Raw genomic sequence first — 25,849 nt, forward strand, 5'->3', positions numbered from 1 at the left:
TCTTATCGTGTGGGTTTGAGGCTATAATAGCTTCTGCCATTTGTAGGTTTTTGATCAATTTTTATACCTTCTTGTCTTAACAGAGAGGAGCTGGACATCAGTAAAGACGACGAAGGAAAGTTTACTTCACGGTTTACAGTAACATTAGATATCACTGTGGATGCAGAGGAAGTTAAAAGTGCTACCCACACCTGGGACACACTCAAAATCGACAAACTCTTCCCTCAAGTCTGTTTCTCCACCAAAGAAGAGTATCTTGAGTGTCAGGAGGAGTTTGGTACGTGTATGATCATAGGTTACGGTTGTGGATCTATCTAAGGGTTGCGCCTGGGGTCACACGGTGTCTGGCGAATTTTCGAAACGTTCGAGATTTTCGCCCTCTTCACACGGAACTGACGAATCAGGTTGAATTTTAACCTCTTTCATTGGTTTTAACATCTGCCACTGCGCAGAGTGCTTCTTTAGCAAATATAAAGTGATGTCTTCTAGCCGAGTTCTTTCCCACGCATTCATGCAAGTACGTCTTTGCCGTACAAAAATTTAGACGGTCACACTGCGCTGGTAAAATTTACGACCGTACCGACTTAAAACTTGACCTCGATTTTTGCGTTCAAACATCTGAACAGTTAGGCGTCAAAATTTTCGGACGGTCAGTCAGGTTCTATGTGAACGGACCACGTAAACGCCCAACTTTTTAACCCCATAGCCTTAGACCAAATCGAGATGAGTCAAGTTGATGCAGCCGTGTAATCCGGTTTTGTTTCCCATAATTGAAGCGGATTATGATACGTTTCTGTGAAACTGCCCACCTACCCCTCGCCTAAGCCAACATTAACACTTACTTCTCACTTAGGGCAAAATGTTAGACTAGGGGAGGGGTAGGTGGGCAGTTTCCCAGAAACGTTTAATAATTCGTTGAAGCCATGTTTGTTGAGTTCGTTATTGCTGTTCTCCTTTTTATCACAGTTAATGCAGATGATAGAGAATCAAACATGGTGTTTAACTGCAAGTCAAACGAAGTAGAGGAGGACGCGGATGAAGTCACTCTACAGCCGTCTGAAAGCGCAGATTCCGACAGTTCCGATGGTGCATCAGCAACCAAGCCAAACAAGGACTTTTTCTCGGCAATAAATTGGCAAGAAGCTAATGCCAGATCGTCAACAAACAAGGACTCCTTTGATGATAGTGATGACGATTTTGGGAACCTGCGCAGTGATGGGGACAATACCGCTGGGCATGGATCATCGCAGGCGCACGATTTCTTCTCCGAGAGAGAAGGAGTGGAAACTAGTGCCCAGGGTGGAATGGACTTGTTTAATTTGAAATCGGCATCTAGCGAGGGAATGGATGAACGCTTATTTAATTTTGAGGATAGCGATTCCGATGAGGAAGAGCCGGTCATTAGCAAGAAAACTGTTAACGTGGACTTGTTGAATTTAGGAAGCAATATTAAAACGCAGCCAAATGAGGACATTCATGGGGGCACCGTGAAAACTAATCATGTAGCGGTCACCGACGATATGGGAGTAGACCTGCTTAATTTATCTCCAGGTAAGATTGTCACACGCCGGCATATAGCATAGCTCGTTGCGTTTGGATTTCCGCCCCATTCTCCTCGCGGCTTAACCGCCCATTTGAGTGCTCGACAAACAAAATCGCCTGCTACGCAATTGCTCCCTTCTGCCTCGCTCGTCTACCTGCCAACGTTTTCAACAAAGTGATACCAGCGCCGTACAAACGACTTGTTGACGAGATCAAGCAAAACTAACTTCTAGAGAAGGACTGGATAACTTACAATTTGACTAACAATAGACGACTGTTCAACTGTGACAATAGACGGATCGAAACACACCTGGGCTGAGTTGCTCAAAGCATGGTTAGCTTTAACCACTGGTTAAGCAGTATCAAAACCAATACGTTGTCAAGGTATTAAACGCTGGTTAACGCTAACCATGCTTCGAGCAACTGGGCCCAGATTACGAGTCTTCATAGTCAATAACATCCCGGCTTAACTGACAGACGACCAATAACATCGCGACTTAATTGACCAATCAGATCAATAACCAGAGTACAATACCATCAACTGACGTGATACAACTCACTTTGACTCTGAAGATGACTACACCACAGGTTGTCGAAACGTCAGTCACTGTCAACAACAACAGTCCTATTCAGGACTACGTTCACCCGGACGATCAAACTCAACCTACTTTTGAAATACTCCTGGGTTCAAACCTTTCACAAAGTGATAGATATCCTAAGCCGCAGTTTACCTTTCCTTCGGAACAATTTTCGCTGTCTTCTTTATGTTTTAAATCCAGATCGGTGCCCTCCTCTTCTCCCCTCCCCCCCCCCCCCCCCCCCTCCACAGTCGTTTTTAAAGTGGATAACTCAATCCTTTAGAAAAAAACTTGTACCTAGATAATTAAAGATGCCTTTAGTTATCTACTAAACGGTGAACCGTCTAGTAATTTGTGCTACCATTTTTTTAAAGACCAAACGCTTTGTGCAATTGTTCCTGTTCTTTCCAAATGCAAATTCTAAAGTTTTAGATGAATCCTACTACCTGGGCTTTTGTATTTAAAAGCCGTACCCCTTAGCGAAGACGTGCCTTTTCCTTAACCCCATGAAGAATGCAAAAAAGACCCCCTCAAGAAATGGGTCTATCCCTAAAAGCGTTTTTGAGAAAACACTTTTACTCGTCAATTCAAGAATTATCTGAAATCTATGTTTTCCGGTAAGGATTCCATTGAAATACAGGTTTTACCCCTCTTTGGTGAAAAAACAAAACTCCAGAATTTTTTAACTCTTTCCCTGAAGAACTCTACTAATTTTATACCTTAAGCGTTGAGAAATCCACCCGACCTCAAACCAAGGGGGTGTGCATTGTAGAAACAAGAGAGTAGGGGGTACAGTAGTGTCTTCACTTTTATTTAGTCCATCTATAGATAAACCTTGTACTTGTACTATGTCTTCAGATCCCCCGCCTCGATTAGTTTATAAGCTATTTGCGGGTGGGAAAGTAATGTAATTAGTTATATTTCCAATTTTCAATAAAATTTGTTGTTTGTTTTTTTCTTTGTTTTGATTTTTCTTGTGTTCCCGTATGAAGGTGGGAGCAAGGACAGTCAAAACGTGGATCTTTTTAGCGGCACGGAGAAAAGCCATCACAGATCAATGAAACGGAATAAAAGCGCGGATGACGTTCTCAGCCCTGGCTTGCTCCACGATGAAGAGGAATTTTTCAGTCAGCTAGGAAGCCATAGTGCTAGCTCAAGTAGAGAGAATGTAACGTCTTTTATGTCCCCTAACGAAGATTCTGGAACGTTTGATCCTTTCCAGACCACAAGGACTAAATCTCCAGAAAATTCGAGCCTTGAATCTGGAGAGCCAGATTTGTTCGATCCGTTCAGCTCTAAACGCCGCGATGAGAAGTCGTCGACGAACGAGTTTGACCCTTTTGCGGCAAAGAAGGTTGGGAGTAACTCATCTTTGGATCCTTTTGCGTCGAGTCAATCTGCGAGTGAAAATGATAGTTTCGATCTCTTTGCAACACAAAAAAGTGGAAGTAAAGCCCAATCTTTTGATCCTTTTGGTTTTCAGCCGGCGAAAATCAGTAGCAGTACTGCTGGTTCAAAAAGCAATGAATCAAACTTTGACGCGTTTGATATGTTGGGAGGAGCATCCACAGCCGCTAGTGAAGATCTTTTTGGTGTAAGTAGTTCCCAGGCACCTACGGCCACAGTTCAGGGCCAGGCTAAAAGCAACGTGGACTTGATCGGAGACTGGGGTGGTAGCTCGTCCGCGACATTTCTGCAACCCAATAGGGTACCATCGCCAAAACTGCCCAAAGCGACTAATGGCTCAATTCCGCAAAGCAAACCGAAGTCGAGCGATCCATTCGCGGACTTTGGCAATTTAAAGTCTGGTTTACCAACTTCTTCAACTGCGCCAAAATTCCCCTCAGCGGCTACGTCACCCAAACCGCAGAAGAAACCAGGGCCTGGTACTAGTGCCAACCCCTCTTGGTCTCGCCAGTCCCAGCAACCCTCGTGGCAGCCTGGGGCTAAATCTTCATCACCCGCGCCCAAGGCGCAAAGTAAGCCAAACTACGCACCTTCTTACACCATGTCAGGTTCTCATGGAGTGTTTGGCGACTACGGACAGAAGTGGAGCGGTGAGTGTTTAATAATCTATATTAGTATAGGTAATAGCATGATTTGTAGTGATATTTGGCATAAATACCACGAGTGATATTTCGAAATTGTTATACATAATTTCACGAGCCGTTAGGCGAGTGAAATTTGAGACAATTTTGAAATATCAGGAGTGGTATTTATGCCGAATATCACGTACAAATCATGCTATTATTTGTTTATACTACTACCTGCAAAAGGTTTGTAATTTTAAAATGTAGGTATTTCAGATTAAGCTGAAATACCACTGCTCTAAGCCAATCAAATTGCAGTAATTTTCATGTAGTAGTATAAACTTTTAAATTTTTAGATACAGTCCACCCTGTTCTTACATATATTTTAAAATTACAGGTCACAATTTCATTCAGGTAAAAATTTTTAACCTAGTAGGTTGATTCTCAATTTTCGTTGTGCTCCTAGCCCTAATTCATGAATAGCGATACCACGCTTACTCCACATATAGATATTAGAGGGCCAACCAGAAGCACATTGGTTCATGAAACAAAAGATTCTCTTGTTTCACTCGCTACAAATTTTAACAACAAAAATGACTCTCTTCGACACTGAAGATGACTACCGCACAAGTTGTCGAAACGTCAGTCACTGTCAACAACAACAGTCCTATTCAGGACTGCGTTCACCGGACGGTCAAACTCAACCTACTTTTGAAATGACTCCTGGGTTCAAACCTTTCACAACAAAAATAATGTTTGTAGATAGTGATGTCTCCTATAATTAGGGTTAAGAGATAAAGGAAACTGAATATCAGCCTACCCGGAAGGTAAACAATTTTTACCTGAACTTAATTTTGACCTGTGACATATATATTAACTTCTATTTTAGGTTCAATCTACGTTGTCTTACAAACACCTGTTTGAAACGAAAACACAAACTCTTTCAGTTTGCTTCTTCACTTCATGAAAATGAAGAAAAGATCGTTGTTAATAATGAAGACGTTCAAGTTTAAGCGGAAGAAGCTAGAGGGTACACTTCGGATGACAGGAAAAAGTTAATGTTTTTTTTAAACATTCGCTTTGTTTTTTGTTTAGATAATTAGTTTTCGATCCAAACAGCTAAGTAGGCGCTTTCAAAATGTAAGTTCTCATGGGAAATTATATTGTTTTATTTTTCAAGCGCCCAAAAAAGTTGGTAGAGACGAATTTAGTGACATTCTCAATGCACAAGGCTTTAAAACAACAGGGGATCAGGAAGGAGAAGCTCAGACGCTGAAGGCGTTGAAAAAGGAACAAAACAAACCTCTTGATCCAATCAGGGCCAAGGTAACGTTCCCTTTGCTCATTTTTTTTCTTTTTGTAGTTATCATTTATTACGGAAACTGTGATTGTGGTGGCAATAATTGTAATGTACGTAATTATGATTACCTTAAAAACTCATGTGTCAAACAAGTCTAAAAAAATTAAAGCTAAGTCTCTGGACAAAATGTTGGAGGTTTAGAGGGGATGGGGATTTAAACCCTACCGTAAACCAGGATAATGGAAGACTCCAAGTGCCATCCATTCGAGGAAAACACATGTTGAAATCCGTGCGCGTAACCCCAAGCTAGCCTGCGAACAGAAGACGCATTTCCGGTCGTCGCTTCTCTCCCTCCGAAAAATGTCTCCTCGCGACCTCGCGCGCTGGAGGGTCTTGGATTTCGGCGCGAGTTACCAAATACGCTTTGGAACGTGAATTTCACGACCATAACAAGGCTTCCTGCGACGTTGAACGCTGACGTCTTTATGAAGCAACTGCTTCTTAAGCTGTGTATGTGATGTGGGCCTTTGGTTTCGCTTTGTAAAATAAGGTAGTACGTGACATAAACAAAACCTGGACAAAATAATCGCTACATCGCGCTCAGACTTTAACCAGCGCTGACAAAAGGTGGTGAATCAATTATACAGACACATCCTCGACTGATTCAGAAATCTCTAACAATCGCTTGTCAATAATATCGCCACAACACAATGATCTGAAATATTATAAACCTAGGCCAGATCAAGCGTGAAATACTAAAATTGTTACAGCAGTAAATTGATCATAGTCGAGAGGACATTTTAGCTACGACGCTTCGACTCATCTTACAAAAAACTATGGAAATTAAAACCTTGAAAAGAACATGTGTTTAAAGAAATATAAGGACAATTATAAAATGCTTTCGATCTGATCAAAGTTCTGTCTGACCCAAGAAGCAACCACGCATGGGAAATCAATTACCACACGTACTAGCTTCAAGATAAAGCATATGTACTAAAAAATATCTAAAGCGGCACACGACAAACTATCGCAGAGTTCTCCAAAGCATACTTTCCTGCCAGGAACCAGAAAAAAACAGAAGCAACAAACGGCATGATGCTCTTACTGTCATTAGGACATTTATCGTTTCAAATAATGATCAAAACAACAAGGTCTGATAAATCATTGACTTCGTTAGCCTGCAGTGCAGGCGTTTTCTTTGAGTGCGCAATTTGCTCGCGAAAGCGCCATGTTGAAACTTCCCGAAGAGAGGAGGAAATGGGGCGAGTCAACTCCGTAGGCAGATAGATAAAAAATGTCCTCTAATCTTTTCTTCAATATGAATCCTCTTGATGCTTATTTCATTAATCAGTCCCACAATCCTGGCAAATTAACTTTCGTAAACGCTTCGTTCTGAGAAAAAAGGGCGGCTATACACAAGCTACGTCGTCCTTTCAATTTCGACTTATAAACATATCCACCACGCACGATCTTGCGAGAAGTCTCGCGAGTTAGTTCCTTGATTTTAAGAGCTAAACCGTGATTGGCTAAAAAGGTTGTACGTCACGGAAAGCGTTTTGCCGCTGGGGTTCGTAGACGCTATTTTCGGAGGGAGAGAAGCGACGACCGGAAATGCGTCTGCTGTTCGCGAAACCCCGAGCGGGCCAACCTCCAGTTTCCTGTCGATAAGGGCTGCAGAGGTGGTGGAAAGACAAGGATTTTAACGGTGGTGACGGAAAAAATGACCAAGGTTGAGATAGTGATAATGATGTAGTAACGGTGATGACGATGATGGTTATGGTGATGCCTCTGATCTTTTTTTCTTTGTTAACCTTTTCACTGCCAAATTTTACGGAAAGCAAATCCCCAAATTTCACTTTGTGAAATTTTGAAGAATAAATAGCATCATGTGCAAGTAGGGGCAGAGAGCTTTCATTTGAATGGTCACATCATAGGATTTCATCCAGAGACTCAAAAGTTACCTTACAAAACTCCATCAAGCACTCTGGCAGTGAAAGGGTTAAGTAAAGGCAGTCAGAGGATTGCAAAGACAGACGAAGAAAAACCAAACAAAAGGGTCGAGTTAACACCTTCACAACTGGCGAGCAAAATAGCGAGAATCAAAAGAGATTGGATTCTCCAAACCAATGAAGATTACAACTTTTAACCCTTTAAACCCTAAGATCAAAATTTGAATTCTCATTTGTTGCCCCTATTCATTTCCTACAGAAATAGAGGGGAGAAGTTGATAAAGTATCAAGCAAATTCATCTTTTATGATTACATCCGTAATTCTCATGACCACTCTGGTTTACAAAGCGTTGATATTACATAGAGAAATTTGATGCTGATTACTCGTAGTGCTTAAAGGGTTAACGTGTTACTTTTTTGTTCAAAGGTGGATGAGTGGGCTGAAGGAAAGAAAGGTAACATTCGGGCCTTACTGTGCGGTTTACATCTCATTTTGTGGGATGGTGAAGAGAGATGGGAGCCCTGTGGCATGCACAACCTGGTGAAACCCGCACAGGTACGAGCCACGTGCTGGAGACTTCTGGCTCACGTGTTTTAATCCTTATGACCAGCAATTATTTGCGCCTCCGGTTGTCTTTTACCGACTGCCGTTTATGACTATCCCTCACTAACCTTTTAGAGGCAGTCTAAATCGTGCAAGGTGTTTCTTATCGTTAAGTGGGTGTCAAAAATCCTTAAATCTTTGGAGCAATTTTATGGCATTTTACCCCTTCTTCAAAGTAGTAACTAGTGAGTTATTTGTGAAAAGATTTTTTACGTTTGTTCTTTAGGTGAAGAAATGGTACAGAAAAGCAGTACTCTCTGTTCACCCTGACAAGGTACTATAATCAGATAATGAGTTAGGTACAAAAAAGCGTGGCGGGATCACTGTTAGTACTTTGCGATTTTTCTTCCTTTTTAATTTTTTTCCACGCCACTGAGTTTGAAACAAGAGAGTTAAAAGGGGCCTTTAATACTCACCCCGGGATACTCACATGCTTAGAAAGCATGAAAACTGCGTTAGTCAAAAGCTTCACTACTTATTGAACTAAAAGGCTTCAACACAATCACGACAAAACATTTTACAATTTTGACGAAAGCAAGTAGGCGCCGTGTTCTAATCCATGCGCGCTCTCTTTAGCTTGGAAACAAACTTCTGTTCGGGTGCCGTAGAAGAAGGTAATGGCAAATCAACCATCAATACCTGGTTTCTAACGCATTTTATTTAATCGACTGGAAGTATTAGCATTTTGCTATTTTTTCTGGTCTGCTCCACTTGAGCATTCAGGCCGGCTTTCCGCCTTTGCTCTTCCCCCCCCCCCCCCCCCCCTCTACCCTTGCTGACTATAAATCTCTAGGGTTTCTACCCTGTTTCCCCCGTGCCCCCTCATCCACGTGAATCATTTTCTAATCGGTCTTGCTGCTTCTTTGCAGCTTACCGGCAGCCCGGAGGAGGCTTTAGCACGTGCAATTTTTATGGAGTTGAACGACGCTTGGGCAATATTTGAACAAGAAGGATCCCAAGCGTTATACTAGCGAATTATTTTCATGAATTTAGCACGATAAGTGTTGAAGTAAGGGATAGCGAGAGGGAGGGTCCAAGCAAGTGCGAAGCTAGTTTTCATTATGATATGATCAATAGAATGGCAAGCGGACACAGTGTTTTAAGTTTACACCCTTGCAAACGCGCTCAGTTTTAATGGCCAACAACATTCAACATTAATGAGTCCCAACATTACTGGCCAACCAAATTATGTCCATCCGATATTAACGCACCAATCATCGTTGGCAAGCAACTGCCAACATAAATGTAGCCATCTTTGTCCTCCAGGGACTTTCGACATTTACCAAAGTATAGGCATGAATGTTACTTAGAAACTTCGTCTAACATTATTGGCCAGCAGTTTCAAAATTAATGCCCCCAACTTTGTTGGCAAACAACCGCCAACATTAAAGCATGTGCCCAACATTGTTGGGAAACAACCCGCCAATAATACAGACAACATTGTTTGTAGGCAAAAGCCAATATTAATGCTCTCAACATTGTTTGCAAGCAAATATTAATATAAATGCGCTGGCATCATTCAATATAAATGGTTCGGCACTTCAACGCGTGGTTTGCAGTTGCCATCATAAATTATATGTTCCAAACATCGCTGGCCACCAACTGCCATTATCAGTATGTCCAACATTAGAACTAGCCTAAAATTCGTTGGGCGTAGGTTGAAAATCTTCTACTGTCAAAACCCGGCAGTCAGGTTTTCTGTTATGAACAGCAGCTAATGACTCAGAAATTATTTTGGAAGTTAGCTATGCTATATATTCTTTGAATGAAGGCAGGGGGAGGGAAATACTTGAATAGGCTCTGAAACAACCTTGGTGGGGGGGGGGGGGGGGGGCGCAAATGAACCAAGGGCAGCCAATAACGAGGAGCTCTTTGGACAATTGGCAAGGGACAATTGTCTCAAAGGCGCTTCTTAACATAATCACTGTGATCAACCACTGAGTTGAAAAATACCGAAAACAATGACAAACGTATCTGGTGGAAATTTCCAATGCAAAAGTTTCAATAGAATGAGAACTGAAGGGTCATCCCCGGTGTAATATAATTTATTCGTTTTCTTTGTCTTGTAGACTATTGTCAGGGTTAGGTTCATTGTTAAGGATGTTTCGTTTTCTTTGTGTTACGTCAGCTGTGAGTAGTAAACTATATTACACCCGAGATCAGCCGAACTGAAGGGGGATAAACAAAGGCTTAGCTGTATGTTCAGTTGTTCTTTTATTTATGTATGATTTTCAATGTTCCTGGAAGGTTTTTTTATGATTTTAAGCAGTTGTACGTTCTTTACCCTTTCCGTAATTCAATGCGCACCACCTGCGATGAAGGACTGTCCAAAACCTTCATTTTAGCTCAGTAGGTAATTTTATGATGGGTGTCGTAACACCTTACATGTACTTTGAAAATTTGTTCGTTGGGTATAATATTTTTCTCAGATGAAAATAATGAAGGGGAATGGGAATTCTTTCACGTCACAACAATAAACTGCTGAAGAGTTTGAGGTTTACTGTGAATGGTGTATTGTAAAATTTAGTCACTGACGCAGTGCAACAACATGTATCTCTCTCTTAACCCTATTAGCCCCTATATCCACAAACAAATACTCCAGACTGATCTCCCCACATTTCCCTAACGAATTAATTGGGAGAATTTATTGGAAGATCAAAGTATTTTCCCTTGAGTGTTCATTTCGTTTATTCTCTTAACCTAATCTTTTCCTTTTACATTGAAATTGTTAGGAGAAAATTGAAGGGTAAATTGGACACCGCTGTTGATCGAACAGCAGGTCAGACGGAATGGCGGAACCATTTGATTTTCCAACTGGATTTTCCGGTTTTTCCATGTAAATGAAGTACCCTTGAGATGCTAACCATTTACAAAAACCCGGCAACCGGTTGGAAATCTCGTGCATAAAAATTAACTAAATTTGAGCTTTGTGCGAGGACCCACAATGAGTATATCCAAATTACACTCTTGCAGGAACCGATTACTTGTCCAAGTAATCGGCTCCTGACTCTTGATACAAGAATGTTTTTTCGGACCAGGCTGAATATTCCTATTTTTCTGCCGATTTTAGCCTGAAAATTTTCTTGTATTATTCTTGAATTATAATTGAAAAAAGAAAAAATTTACCATATCCTTTTAGCGGTTGGTTCATTTTTTTTTTTTTTTTTTTTTTTCATGTATACTATAGTTGTGTATTTCATGTATCGTTCATCGAACTGTCATTAGCACAGAACATTTGGCTGTAATCAGTGCACGTCTCTTCTTTTTGTTGGGTATTTTTGCCGTGGGAGGAAGCAATAATTTGATACGGCTAAGTTAAAAGCATATTTTTAGATTTTCATCACTCAAAGTAATCATCCTTTTCGAAATCTCAGCCTCGCGTTTATTCTTAAAATTTTGCACATTTCAGCCTCGATAAAAAAAGAGTGTAGCTACAGAGACCAAAAGGACTGGAAACATTGTGTCGCGTAAAGTGATCGTTGAAACTTCCCAAACGGAATGGCACAAACCATTACACTGACACTCTATATAACGGTAGGGCATGAGCTGTGTTCACACGTAGCGCCCGAGTACGCTACTTGCGGACCTCCTGTGTGAACACACCCTTTTTCAAGTACAAACGCCATAATTCGACCACGGTACCGGTGCCCGAGTATATGTTCAAGTCCTTGTACCTGGAAGTATAAAACAAGACACCAGGTCCCTGTTAATTCTGAACCAGTCTACTGATTTAAATACCCATAAATCCATGCCACGCTTACGTTTGAAAATGGCGTCTGACCAAATATCCACACAGTTACATATCGGGTACCCTAGATGCTAGATCACGAGCTCCTCATTTTACCTCGGGATAGTGCAAGGAGCGAAACACGCGAGCCTGCGTAGCAGGCGCTTGGAAGTAGTGGGCACAAGAAAAAACGAGCGCGCGAGGAGACACGCGTGTTTCCCTCGCGCGTGCCCATTCTCTCTTTCACCCACTACGTCCAAGCGCCTGCTACGCAGGCTAGAGCCTGCGTGAAAATCAAATCAAGCTACGCGGGCTCGTCCTTTCTTTAAATCACGTGATCAGCCCAGCATACATTCCCCTTTTTTGCTCGGGGACAAGGTCTAAATACCAGGTCAGGGGCGGATCTAGGGGGAGGGTGCAGGGGGTGCGCACCCCCCCCTCCCCCTGAGATGACCTGCGGTTTTCTTATACAACTGGTATTCTGCCAAACAAAAACTCTGTGGTTTATTGATGTTGAAGTAGAGCCAGAGACGAGTGCACCCCCTCCTAAAAAAAATCCTGGATCCGCCCCTGTAGGTTATGTGGATTCCCCCAAAACTCCCCTTCAAAGAGAGGTTATGGTCGCGTTGGAGGCAATCAAAACACCTGTTAGTAATATCAACGATGAAAATTTTATTTATTTTTAACTATTTTCTCATAATTTGTACAAGGATGAAGTAAACGGAACGAGAACTAAACATTTTTTCGCAGTTCAACTCAACAAACGAAGAAAACAAAACGGTTCCTTCCTAACTCCCTATGGTAAACGGTTCGCAACAATGTCCATCATTCTTTTTAAACTGAGGTCCATGGCGACCAAGACGAAGTGCCTGTTAATTCGGTGCCGTATCTCCAGGACACCTAACGTGAATAAAACATTGTGGTTACTACCGTTGTGTTATCTCCAGTGAGTAATGGCCATTGAGCCGTCTTCTTATTGCAAGGACTGGAACCAAGTTTGTTTTCAGCGGAAACTGGTCGGTCACTGTCAAAACACTTTCGAGAAGTTTCGGAACCTGACAACGTGTTTCCGGTTCTGGTCATTCACCAAGACCATGGGGGCTGTACAGGTGCTCTCCATTCCACCAAAACTTTCGAAAATTTGCAAACAGCACCAAATGGAACAGAAATTTTCCCGCGAGGTTTTAGAAACTGTTGAATTTGCGAAATGCGAACCATTCAAGCGAAATTCTTGAATTTCCGGGAGAAAAGTTGAATGGACAGAAAACTTCCAGGAAAACATTACCGAAAATTTGGGTAAACCTGGCAAGGCCGTCCTCTTTTTTGGAAATTTTAGAAAATGTTCTTACATTCGCTACTGGAAGTTGCCGAAAATTCAAACCGGATGGTTTGGTTGAATGGAAAACGCCCCATAATGCACTTTGTTTAACCCCCAAAATTTTACATAACCATCCTTTCTCCTGGGTATTACAGTCGTCCCAAGCGAAATCGAAGACAATAGTTATGCAAAATTTTGGGGTGCATTATGATCTGCGTGAAAATGTGAATTGCATGAGACGCCAGTCGACCGCTTGGAGACAAGACAACACAAGAGCGACAAACGGTTTTGCTGTTTCCTGTAAGGTTTGTTGAGCTTTAATACTGGAGTATGAGAGAGATGTTTATCGTATTGTAAATTGTAAAATTATTGCTATATTCTCTGTAATTTTTTCGGTTGAATCCCTCTTGCACTTGACAATTAGTTCGGTATTGTTTCAATCAGTTACGAGTTTCACTGACGCGTATACTTTTGTTCTATATTTCATTTCACTTCTTAAAAAACATCTCAGTAATATGCATCATCTAAGCGAGAGAGGCGGAAAAGATCGCTAATTTTCCAAGAAATTGATCCAATCCTCCTTCATACGGTCTGAGCCAAATGAAGCTTTAGGCATCCAGGTATGCATCTCACCAAGTATTCACCAAAATGGAACCACATTCTGGTGGATTTTATCAACACCATGGGTCGAATTTAATAACTGAACTGATAAATCCGTGACAGACTGGAACTTATACTTCAACATGAATGCAGTCTCTCTCGTTACTTTCGATGGGTGCGGGTGGGCCGTTTGTATCCCACCTCAGCGCGCAGAGATGTGTATAAATTGTACTAAAACGTGGCCTACTAGGCGGCAAAATATCCCAGCATTCCGTCATTAAAACGAAGACACTGTTCGGACAGTCGCTCGGGCAAGGAAGCAACACATGTTCTCGGATACGTTCCATAACTTCGTCGTCCGTGAACCCAAAATGGGGCTTGGTACCAAATGAAAATATCTCCCATAGCACCACTCCGAAGGACCATATATCAGTCTCTACTGTGAACCTATAATTCAGCACCCCCTCCGGTGCCATCCAACGGAGGGGCATAGGGGGTCTATTAGCAGAACGATAATAGTCGCTTGAAAAAGGATTACGCGATAACGCCACGTCCGTTATTTTCACGGTCATACGAGGCCCAACCATACAGTTGCGAGCTGCCAAGTCTCCGTGAATGTAATTGTGCTGCGAGATGTAGTTCATTCCCGCAGCTACTTGAATAGCAATCGATAACTGCTCGTAGTAGCTCAAAGTTTCCGGATCATCGTCGTCCTCATCCGGGCTCTCTAAAGGAGAGTTATCGACAAGATAATCATACAACGAGCCGTATTCCACGCACTCGTAAAGTATACACGTCGGGGGCCCATTATAACAAACTCCGATAATACTGATGACATTCGGGTGGCTAAACTTGGACCAAGTCTCCGCCTGACGCAGGAAGCTCTCACGGTTATTTGAGGACGAGCTATTGCGAAGAATTTTGGCGAGAATGGGTCGAGTTGTTTGTCCACCATCACCTTTTTCCACTACTTCCCCTCGGTAGAGTTTGCCAAATTCTCCTTCTCCCAAATCTTTTAGGAATCTGACCGTCTCACGCCGCATCTCTTTGATCTGGAAAGAAAAACCAAAAAGCCTTAATCGGATATTCGTCATGTGGGATGGTGCCAAAATTAACTGAAAATCACTAAAAACAAATAACAACTCAAGGGAAAAGCATGCAACCATAAAATAAATACGACCACTGCGAAGCGCGAAAAACAACTATAACCGAGCGCGGGAAAGAAATACAGCCAGTCGCGGCCAAGAAGGCTTTCCAATTTTCTTCCGAATTCAGTTCTTGAGATTTGGAGGGATTTGGGTGGGCATTTTCAAGGTTTTATGTTTGTTTGTTACAACGGGTGAAACGCTTGAAACATCAAAAGGATCTTGAAGGCTTTGTTTGCAAAGTTTTGATCCACCTCGCCGTATTGGTCAGCAGTTCTACCTTCATTCCTGGCATCTCTGTCAGTTCAAGTTGGCGGCCTCGTAACCTGTGGCTCACCACAGGTTAACCAGTCTTTTCAATATTACAGGATTTTTAGACTGATTTTTAGGAGTTTTTGTGGGATTTTTAGAAGCGAAACCGGAAATATTTTTAAGAAATCCACGAAGGACTTTTTAGGCCATTTTTCCGGATTTTTATGGCTAAGCCTCTTTGGAAGCAACTAAAGCCATTCGCGGTAAACGACTGGGGCCAAGCGCGAAAAATTCCAAGAAAACTCACCAAAGGCTTGCCAATAACAGGAACAAGAGGAGTAGCAGCCGCTTCCCCGGCCTGATATATGATCTGTTTATGACATCTCCAGCAGATGAAAATCACCACCAGAGAAAACACAATACCAAACACCAGACATGGAATGACCATGTAAAGAATGCTCACAACTTCAACTGGCGGCGTCTCCTCTGTGGAGTTACAAAAAAGATTTTTATTGCTTAATAGGTAAGTAGCAAGAGTTTTTACCTCGCAGCGCGCTGTTAGTCATTGGCTACTTCAATCAAGTACGACTTATGTCTTCCTGGTTTTATAACTGAAAAAAATCACTTGAACGTCGTTCATTTCAGTGCTTCCAGGTCGCGAAATATCCTTGTACAGATTTCTTAGGACAACTTTATTATGACCGGCGTGTTGTTTTTTTTTAAGCAGTAGTTCGGCTCGATCCACTTTCGTTGCTATTAGTACAAGAAGGCAAAGCGCTTCTTTGCCTGTAATGTAGTGAAACGACATCAAGACCTTTTGAAAAAGGGGACGGACAGATTTAGCTTACCACAACGTGGAATATTACAGTAGTCGAACTCCGTGTTCTCGTCCGTTGTAAAACACCAGGGTTTTACTTTCTGTCCACCCGGATTCCTGCAATAATTATGTCCACCGCCAATTTCAGGATGATCCTTAGGCGACAGAATGTGGAAATGAGGTGTGGTCGAGTTCCATGCCTGACATACAAGGCCCTTCTCAGTAACGCTCACGCTTGCATTGAAGTTCTTTCCTGTCCCAGTGTAACATCCAGTCACTGGTAAAGCTAAGGATTAAGTGAAAAGGACATCAGCACGACTACAGAAACTGCCATATACTTGAATCCAGTTAATATGGACTCTAAAGGAACATGACGAAGTGTCCGCCGCATTGTTAACCCTTTAAACCCTAAGATCAAAATTGGAATTCTCATTTTTTGCCCCTATTCATTTTCTACAGAAGTAGTGGGGAGAAGTTGATAAAATATCAAGCAAATTCATCTTGTGTGATCATGTCCGTACTTCTCATGACCACTCTGTTTTACAAAACAGTGATATTACAAGGAGAAATTTGATACTGACTCCTCTTAGGGCTTAAAGGGTTAAACTGCGATCAGGCAGTTCTTCTTCCCTTTTTGTTTTTCGCGCTATCCCTGAAAAAAGAAAGCCTGATCGCGGGTTGCCGCACTGTCTGGATTTCGATGTTAACTGTCTCTCAGAACCAACGCCATTAACACGTGATTTATCAACAAAAGACTAAAAGCAAATGGCCTGCGCTTGCTATGCCGGCTTACAGCAACAGAGCGATGTGTGATGTCTTCAGCGCGACAAACTAAATAAACCTGCGCTCGTTCAAATAGCTTCGCGCGAAGTCTAAAAAAATTTCAAAAGCGGCAATGCAATCACTTACAAAATGATCCATGACATTGTTTTGCATTGTCAAGTCAGTTTGTGGTTCAGCCAAACGGATCAAAAAAGTTGAAATAATATTGGCCTATTCTTTTACGTTCTCAGTGGAAGGATGTATAGAGTGCGCAGATCGCCAATGTCCCTAAAGCCACGATAACACGGGCCACTAACCTTTTTCCGAGAGCAAGTTAGCGAGTTAACCCTTTAAACACTAAGATCAAAATTGGAATTCTCATTTGTTGCCCCTATTCATTTCCTAAGGAAGTACTGGGGAGAAGTTGATAACATTTCAAGCAAATTCATCGTCTGTGATCATGTCCGTAATTCTCATGACCACTCTGTTTCACAAAGCATTGATATTACAAGGGGAAATTTGATGATGATCACTCTTAGGGCTTAAAGGGTTAAACGCGCGAGGACGCTGAAACTCGCCAATGTGCTCCCCATGCGGGTATTCGCTTTAAGGGATTTAACAAACAAGAACATGAAAAATAAGAGAATTTTCAAGAGCGGCACTTACCTTTTTCTCTCTTAACTGCGCCTTTTTCGAGAGCTGGTTTTTCAGGTTTTGGAGGCTTCGGGCTCTTTGGACTCTTCGGGTTCTTCGGGCTCTTCGTAGTCTTGGTTTTATTCACATTCAATTTTATACAATTCTTGCCTTCCGCCGTATCCGCGCGAGGTAACGAGGAACACTCTGGAAACAGAACCTGCTGCAGCGTAAAGCTTTTTGAAATAAGATACTCCTCTGGGCAGATACTTGTACGAAGAATTTCGCACTCCTCATAACATATCTGCCTTGGCTTCGGAACAGACGATGAGGAGTCGCAGCTTGGGAACTGGTAATGACATAGGAGCGGCCTGACAAAAGGACGACATCTTTCGCTGATTTTCTTAAATTCCCGTATATTTGCATAAGCATTGCTGACTTTTTTCTCTATATTTTCCAGTCTCTCAAAACTTCTTACATAGATAGAGCGCCCTTTTAGAAGGTTGTAACATACAGAGCCATTGTATGGGACACAGCTTCCAGTCTCTGGTAGCGACGGAGGTGTTGGAATATCCCTGGAGACAAAGAAAAAACGAAATTTTAAAAGTTAATAGAAAGGTTATGCAACTCATTCATTCGGCAAAAAACAGCTTCTCTCGCCCCATGAAAGGTAATCTGGATTCCAAAAATTTTTCCTTCTGGAATGTGGAATCCTGCAAACGATTGGAATCCCGAATCCAAGTTCCACTGAAAAAGAATCCAGAATCCGGTACCATGAATCCGGAATCTACGGCCCGGAATCCAGAATCCGACACCTTTTTGGATTCCCTTACTGGAGGAAGTCTGCTACACAGCCGTTTTTAGTGTTGTCATGCAACGCTCCATGTTTGTAGGGAGGAGCGTTGCGTGACGGCACTAAAAACGTCCGTGTAGCAGACTATACAAGAGGCGGCTTCTCAGGTAAAGTCAAAGTAAAACAAAGAATCGAAAGTCACTTGCGAGCAACACTGGCTACATGTGTTTCCCAAATTTCTCACTGGTTCGTTGTTGGAATTTCTTTTGGTTCTACTTTCCTGTTGTTTCCAATGAAAGTAGCCAAGGGAAATGCTCACAGAAGCCAGGGGAAAGTCTCCAGCCCTGGGCCCTTAGTAACAGCCCTGATATTTAGAGCCAACTTACAGATCGCTGTGTGTCGATTCTTCCAACTGTCCATGCTTAGGTTTACTGTCTGGAGGATTGGACTGTTTCGAATTATCAGGCAACAGTTCTGAAATGAGGGGAAAACCGTTAACTGACAGAATTAGTGTCAGCCCCAAATTCCCCTAAATCTTACTGGGTCTATGGTTTCAATGTAAATCAAATATATTGCAGCTTATAATATATTGCTACCACTGCCCTATCCAAGTAACACAGGATCAACATTTTGGTTTTAAGTGAGCCTTGATGCCTATTAATTTCTCCAAAAGCACACCAGGTCTTGATAAGCTTGTTGTTTTTTGTTGTCGTTGCTGTTCAATGGTTTGTTTGTTTTCTTAACATGTTATTATTTTTTTCCTCGGTCTTATCTGTTCAGTATTAATCACTGGCTTTCATTTAATTTACCTTTATTTGCTTGTTTCATATTTTATAATAATTTATCACAAAATATTAGAATAGCAGGGTACAAAGAAAGTCATTGTTACAGCTTGTCATTCGGGCAAGCTAAAGCTAGCATTTCACTAGCACAAACATCATTTCAACTAGCGCTCAAAATTTTTTGATGAGCAGATTGATTTCACAGCTCTTCTGTCAACTGAATTCCTCAAAATACTTCACTTGCCCAATCAGGCAAGTTAAGAACAGAATTCACTAGCCCAATAGCAAAATCCAATAGCCCCGGGCTATCGGACACTACTTTCTTTGCAGGCTGAATAGCAAAATAAAGGAAGACATTTCCATGTACCTTGATCAGTAAATGGTGTCATAGTAGTCGAACTTGAATGTGGCGTAAGAGGAGGAGAAGTTGCATCTAGAACCAAAAACAATGGAAGTATGTTAGTGCGATTAAAACAATCACATTGTTGTAGGTGACCAGAGGAGCCCGCAATCCTAATCTCCAGGCCCCAGTTGTTCAACGCTATCCATCGGACAACTCACTAACCAGTGGATAAGTATTAGGAGAACCAATTGCGCTGTCCACTAGATAGTGATTTCTCCCCTGAATGGCGTTATCCAGCTTTTGAACGACTGCGGCCAGGTTGCTATTGGCATGTGTGCTCCTGTACATGTCATGGAAAACCTGTAAAAAGTCATGAAATTTTACAATATTATTTTCCAGGCCTGAAAAGTCATGGAATTTAATTGTCAGTCCTGGACTTGGCCTTCCACAAAGCGTGATTACTTTTTTAAGCTTGCTTGCACCCTCTATCATTGGTAATCCGATGACCTGTGTACTGTCCTCCTAACACGTGAAACTTATGCAAAGCACTGTGTTGAAACAAGAGCGTTTTGACCTGCCATTGATCTTGCCTTCACTCCCTAACCTTCAATTATTACTAGTTCATCTCAGAGGATAAGCAGGAAGGGGGGAGGGAGGAGGGACTAGCCTGCAAATACCATAATCTCTCTTCGCTCCAAGCCCCTAAGGACATTTTTCAGAAGAGACGTTTTCCCATGAGAGGGCAGGCAGTAATTGTGATTGCATAGGGTCTCTATTAAAGAATACAATCATACCAGTTACGGTCAAGAAAACCTGCTTGCTCACTGTCCCTTCTGAATTATTTGCTACACAACTGTATGCTCCCTCATCACTTAGTTTCACAGGACGAATCCTCAGTTTTACACCCCAGCTCCTACAATGCCAAATAAAAAATATAATTTGTTGAGCATACAATGCCAACACAAAATATCACTCCTTGAATGTAGGAAATGTAACTTATACCAAGTTAAACTCCAAAATGCTACAGCTAGTGGTTTCAATATCTTTGTAGCAGCTCAATGTCTGCTGGGGAGCCCAGGTAAGTTGAAGGGCTTGAAGTATTTTCCACAGTGATCAAATTGCTGAAATTCATTGAGCAATTAAGCATGTTTCGCATCTAAGCCACTATCTGCTGATTTATTCCCAGCCCTCCTTCATTTTCAGGTAGGTGTGTACAGTCTATGTTTTATTTCCAGCAATCTGTTTTGTCGCCGCTCACTGGTTGCCATGGATACAATGGCTTGTGTCTCTTACGCACTTGGCACCACCACCCTTAAAGGGCACCTACATCCAACCTCACCTACTGCCGATGAGTTCAATCAAAGATAAAGGTCACAAAAATAAAGAAAAAGATCAGCAAGTAAACCTCCAAGTTGTGACCATTTTGGTTGCCATGGAGTGTGAAATTTTTCAGAGCTGGCATTACTTGATCTGTGAAAAAGTCTCCCTAGACCGAAATAGTTGGTTGCCAAATGGCAACTGAGCAGAAACGTAAATTTGAAGGGCTGGCAAGTTAAAAGGGTCTTGACTAGAGCACTGGGCTCCCTTCAATTTTGCTTAGAGCATAGCCTTGCACAGGAAATGTAAAGAGATCAAGAAGTGGAGAAATCACTTACTTTGACACAATAGTAAATGATCCACTTCTATTTCTGATTGGCTTTCCATTCCTGTACCACGTTACATTTGGTTCAGGCTTGCCACTCACATAACACCTAAACACTGCCCTGCCACCCTCCACCACAGTTTGATTGGAGAGCTGTGAGCCAAACACTGGTGCTGTTAAGATAAAGAGTACCATTATACAGGGATCCATATTCCCAGTCGTCCCAGGCAACTACAATCTTGTACAGACAATTAAGATAACTTCAAAAGTCACCCTTCGGACAAGTGAGGTTTTGCTGAACCACAGAATCTTTTCAAAAACTCCAATATCATATATACATTTTCCCTGTGTTCTGATTTCTTCTCATCCACTTAAAACTTTTAGAATAATGGTGAATAACAAGCAGCTTTTGTCTGCAAGGAAATTGTAAGTTTGGGTGCCATTGTGATGGCTACTTGTAAAACATAAATAGACTGTGTTTAGCCTAGGCCTGTAGCCTGTTGCACTTAACAGTTAACCCTTCTTAGTAACTATAATGGAAACAAAATGCTAATCAAAAATGTTCAATTTGCACACAATTTTTTCACCATTCTTTTATATAATTCTGCACTTTTGTCTGGGCAACCCAAATTGTAACCGGCCTAGTATGCCATCAGGTTAATAATACTTGCCCGGCTGACAACTCTGAGAAAAAAATTAATGAATGTGGATCCCTGATTATAATATGCTTTCACTACAAAAAATTGACACTGTATTGGCAGGCAATGTGTAATCTAAATGTAGTTTCAGCTTTGAGCAAGTGCTCAAAATGTCACAACAAAATTAATACTGTAATGGCAGACCCAGTGTAATCTGATGTAGTTTCAACTTATAGTATGTTGTCAAATTTCCACAACAATGAAAATATTTTTTTGCCAAGTCTTAAGTTGTCTCAAATATGTGGCCAAAAGGTCAAAATTTACTTATTTAAATTTAAGAATTCCACAAATTATACTGACTGCCAAACAAAAGCACTGTCAAAGAGGCTCCAGATAAACAGAAAAATCATAGGACTTTATCTACAGACTGGAAAACAGATTTGTTTTTGTCTTTTTTAAAAAAAATGACATACAAATCATGTGAAGTCTTCCTGCAAGTTCTAAAAATGCAAACCATAATAATTCTTCTTACTGTCAGAAAAACCTGAAATATTTCAGGAATGTTTTTTGTTATGTAAATCCCAACAAAGATTGGAACATGTGAACAAGCCACCGAGCCACAAACTAATCACATTTAGCTATCTCATGTGACTGACTTTTCCCTCTTGCAACACAATACATTCCAGAAATATTTTTGGCCTTCACGGTTTCCTGCGTTTCACAGTAACAGCCAACTAAACAATAACTGGTCTATTAGAAAGTGTAACTGTTAAAGCTCTCATCCTTTGGGAGTGGTACGGGCATACACTTTTTGCCTCCTAGCTAGTAGCAAGACCACATAGCCAGGGTTCAGTTATCGAAAAATAGCAAACAAACAATATTACAAGGAAGGAAAGACAACAAAACAAAAAAGAATATATATGGTAATCTACATACCGTTGCAATCTGGGCAAGTCTTGGTGTGATTAGAGCTGGAAGAAACAAAGAAACGTAACTGAAATATTTGATTTAAAGGAAGTGGCCAACTATTTTATTATAAAAAATTAAAAAAATTATTTTTCTAAAAAAAAAAAAAAAACTATTTTATAAAGAAATTAGCCACCATGCCTCCCTTCCCTACCATAAAACCAGCTGGCGGTCAATAAGATTTCAACTTAACCCTTTCACTACCAGAGTGAATGTCGGAGTCCCTTAAGGGAATATTAACTTTGAGTCCATGGACAAAATCCTATGTTGTGACCATTCAAATGAAACCTCTCTGCCTGTGCTTTCAAATGGTGCTATTTGTTTCCAAAATTTTACAAAACAAAATTTGGGAATTTTTGTTGAATTATTTTGCCCATTGCAACACTTGGCACTGAAAGGGTTAATGGGTATAGTATGTGAATTGGTACAGTCGTCGACTCCTGATAATTCGAACATTCAAGGGAAATAGAAAAAAGTTTAAGTTATCGGGAGTTCGAGTTATAGAAGGTAGAATTTTATATAACATACAAGAGTAAGTAAGCTTCGCAATGATGCACTTTACACATTTAGTAATTTTTTTCTGGCAAATTTATTGTGAACACACATAGTAGCACTTAAAGAAGGTAAAACACAATTTCCAAAAGGTCACTAACAAGATTTACTGGTCATGCTACTTATTTGCTGGAGGTTTTCAGAGTACAAAATTCAGTATTATTTGCTTATAATTTAACCCAAACATTCTCTATCAGTTTTGTAATGGTTGCACTGTTAATCATCAGGAAATTGTAAGCTGCTACATAGAGTATCCATCTCTTGAATTGTTTTACCAAAGGCCATAAAATGTTTATTGGTGTCTCTGTGAGCAATCATGGTAAACTGTTAGCAAAATTGCGGCAGTCAGTCTAAACTGGGCCTTTTCATCTTCTGTTCCTTAACCCTCATATTGGCCCTGAAAGTTTCCCTTTCTTTATTAGAAAAAAAGAGAGAATTTGCAAGCTTTCAAAAATGAAAAAGCAACTTCTGAAGGAGTACCTTGATAACCATACTAAATGGTCGCAAGGAAGGAGTTTTTCCCGCTAAATACCGTTTTCGTGCCGAAAAGGATAAAAACACTGCATGGAGCTTTGGAAAAAGCTCACCAGGAAACGGACCAATACCTTTCACATAAATGCTGACGTATTAGGATTGATTCTCAGACAAAACAATACAGCCACCTTATGCAAGAGAAAGAACAGCATAATATAGTCCAGTTCGTTCTGAAAAATCAATTTTTTGACTAAAAAGATCGCTACAAGTGCGCTCCCTGAGACATACATATTTCCAATATCGTGATTCAAGACTACAATAAAATAGAGCACTTGCATTCCGTGAATATTGAAAACAAGCGCGAAGATCAAAATAAAACCCAACTGATACTGAAACAGCAGGGAGCAGGATTTGGTTGATCCAAGTCCAAAGGGAAATTTATCAGTGTCACGAGAATTCATTTATGATTCTTTCATTGCATTTTAATTGACAGGAAGAACGCGGTCGCAAATCTAACACGGGTCAAACGATGTACTAGAAGACTATCACAGACGTTCGTTATATTGTGCTTTTTATGGAGCGATTCAAAACACGTCCATCGTTCTTACTTCCTTCCCAAAACCGCTAATATCGCCTTGAAAAGGAAGAATCCACTTGAGCTAAATCGAAAGCCAGGGTTTCCGACACAAATTTCTAGAACGCGAACTACAAATCGACGATAATGTAAACAAGTTTATGGAGAAGAAACTAACACATGCAAATTTCTTCTACGGAACGACTTATACGTTAATTTTTGTCTTTGTTCTTCACATTTACACTTCAAAGAAGAACAATGAGGTCTTCCGTGCGGCACATTCTAAAACAAACTATTCAATGAATCAGGGCTAGAATCAAACAATGCGTACCAGCCGCTAAGGCTCAATATTTTAAACACACAACGACTGATCAATGTCTATTCAAGTGAAATACTCATTTTAGTCTCTTTCTGACCCTCTAATTTACCGAGGTCAAAGCCAAATGGAAAATGTGTATTCGGCGGATTATCCTTTGGCGATTATAGGAAAATGAAGAATACAAATTCTGTCTGTCAATTACAACAATGCGAAATGAACAAATGTGAGAACATTGTATCAGAGAGCGTTGACTTCCTTCGCTCTGCGAATGGAAAATATCACTTCGCTTTTAAGTTATCTAAAATTTCAAGCATACCGTCTGAGATTTTTCAATCATTGGATGTTCGCAGCTGGTCTCAAGCGAATTTTTTTAGACGCTATTAGTTTTCAAAAGCGTTGCCGCTTTTCGCTGCACGAGAGAAAGAAATGCGATCGCAAGAACCCGACCAAAGGGAAGCAAATTAATAAAAGTTTCATTCACTATAGACATTTCAATGGAAGAATACAATTGGCACGATTACCGACAGCATCTGCTCGCCTTTTCGAAAGCGTGCTCAACGTACTTTTGTCGCCAAATCTTGTTTTACACAAAGCGAAAATTTGCATGGAACCCACATCCCATGTCAAGTCTAATTATTTCTTACATTAAACAAGCAAACACACAGCTAATATAAAAACAAAACAACGCTTTGCAGGCCGAAGAACTTACCTAGGAGAATCGACCAACCTTTTGTGCCGGAATCCAGATAGTAAGCTACCTGGAAATCAAAAAAATGGAAGGCGATTTGATCAGTATGGACATTGATCGGAAAAGCAGATGTCTGCCGTTGTTGGTGGTGCAAAGAGAATTGATCGCGATTTTGCGACGCGATAAACAAAGCAATATTACTTCTTGTAACACCACTATGCTCTAAATCCTTTCAGCTAAACACACGCTCAAGGACGGAAGACCGACTTTCCGAAACAGCAATGCAGTATTTTAGGGAAAAGGTGCTGAAATATTCATGCTACCGTAATTGCATTGTAAATTGACGAACGCACAAAATCAAACAAACATTTTTCGCGATTCCTACAACGTCGTGTACAGTACTCAAAATCGGATCTCACTCACCGGACAAAATCCACAAGTATATGAGCCAAAACAGAGTTCTCCCCGATCTATTTCCCATCTCAAGGTATCTTCAAAGCTTGGCCATTATAATTACGAGCGTATAAGCAGAACAAACCCTCGTCCACCGTGCTCTCGGAAAACAAAAGATCTGCATGTGATCTTTGGAGGAGCGCGGATAGTGATTATTATGGGATTAGCGGTAGCTACTGAAAACATGTCCGATGTTGATAGACATCGGGGTCAAATTCGCCATGTCAGTCTTCCATTTATTGGCTACTTTGACAAATAAGAAGACAAAGCCCCAATTTTCCGTTCATTTACATTAAAATATTTTGTCTATTTACTCCATTAGCGCTGCCATCCATTTTATTTTCGTTTCCTGCCTTCTTTTTATCTTC

The 25,849-nt window shown here is 41.0% G+C and overlaps 2 protein-coding genes across 2 annotated transcripts in view; one reads left to right on the top strand and one right to left on the bottom strand.

Annotated features, from left to right (window-relative positions):
- Positions 1-10,503, top strand: part of LOC140921675 (cyclin-G-associated kinase-like) — a 36,070-nt gene extending 25,567 nt beyond the window's left edge. Inside the window, exons 19-25 of the mRNA XM_073371683.1 lie at positions 84-277; positions 967-1,551; positions 3,113-4,177; positions 5,331-5,476; positions 7,827-7,955; positions 8,230-8,277; positions 8,873-10,503. Coding sequence (XP_073227784.1) covers positions 84-277; positions 967-1,551; positions 3,113-4,177; positions 5,331-5,476; positions 7,827-7,955; positions 8,230-8,277; positions 8,873-8,974 — 2,269 coding nt within the window. The 3' untranslated portion in view covers positions 8,975-10,503. The remainder of the gene's footprint in view (positions 1-83; positions 278-966; positions 1,552-3,112; positions 4,178-5,330; positions 5,477-7,826; positions 7,956-8,229; positions 8,278-8,872) is intronic.
- Positions 10,504-12,382: 1,879 nt separating this feature from the next.
- LOC140954078 (inactive tyrosine-protein kinase transmembrane receptor ROR1-like) lies at positions 12,383-25,642 on the bottom strand. The gene is made up of 11 exons (XM_073403481.1): positions 25,452-25,642; positions 25,050-25,098; positions 22,392-22,426; positions 20,831-20,990; positions 19,970-20,088; positions 19,200-19,265; positions 18,437-18,524; positions 17,291-17,832; positions 15,894-16,148; positions 15,353-15,531; positions 12,383-14,700 (listed from the first exon to the last, which is right to left on the bottom strand). The coding sequence occupies exons 1-11, from the start codon at positions 25,507-25,509 to the stop codon at positions 13,780-13,782; spliced, it is 2,472 nt and encodes an 823-aa protein (XP_073259582.1). The 5' UTR covers positions 25,510-25,642; the 3' UTR covers positions 12,383-13,779.
- Between the last annotated feature and the right edge of the window lie 207 nt (positions 25,643-25,849).

The sequence above is a fragment of the Porites lutea genome, chromosome 12 (genome assembly GCF_958299795.1).
Source record: "Porites lutea chromosome 12, jaPorLute2.1, whole genome shotgun sequence".
Taxonomy (NCBI): Eukaryota; Metazoa; Cnidaria; class Anthozoa; order Scleractinia; family Poritidae; genus Porites; species Porites lutea.

Bases quoted from the DNA above. Each gene is read 5' to 3' on its own strand.
- LOC140954078 (XM_073403481.1), bottom strand. From the start codon at position 25,509: ATGGGAAATAGATCGGGGAGAACTCTGTTTTGGCTCATATACTTGTGG. The intron at 25,099-25,451 runs GTGAGTGAGATC...TTTGATTTCCAG, and splicing joins ATACTTGTGGATTTTGTCCG to GTAGCTTACTATCTGGATTC. The intron at 22,427-25,049 runs GTAAGTTCTTCG...TGTTTCTTCCAG, and splicing joins AGGTTGGTCGATTCTCCTAG to CTCTAATCACACCAAGACTT.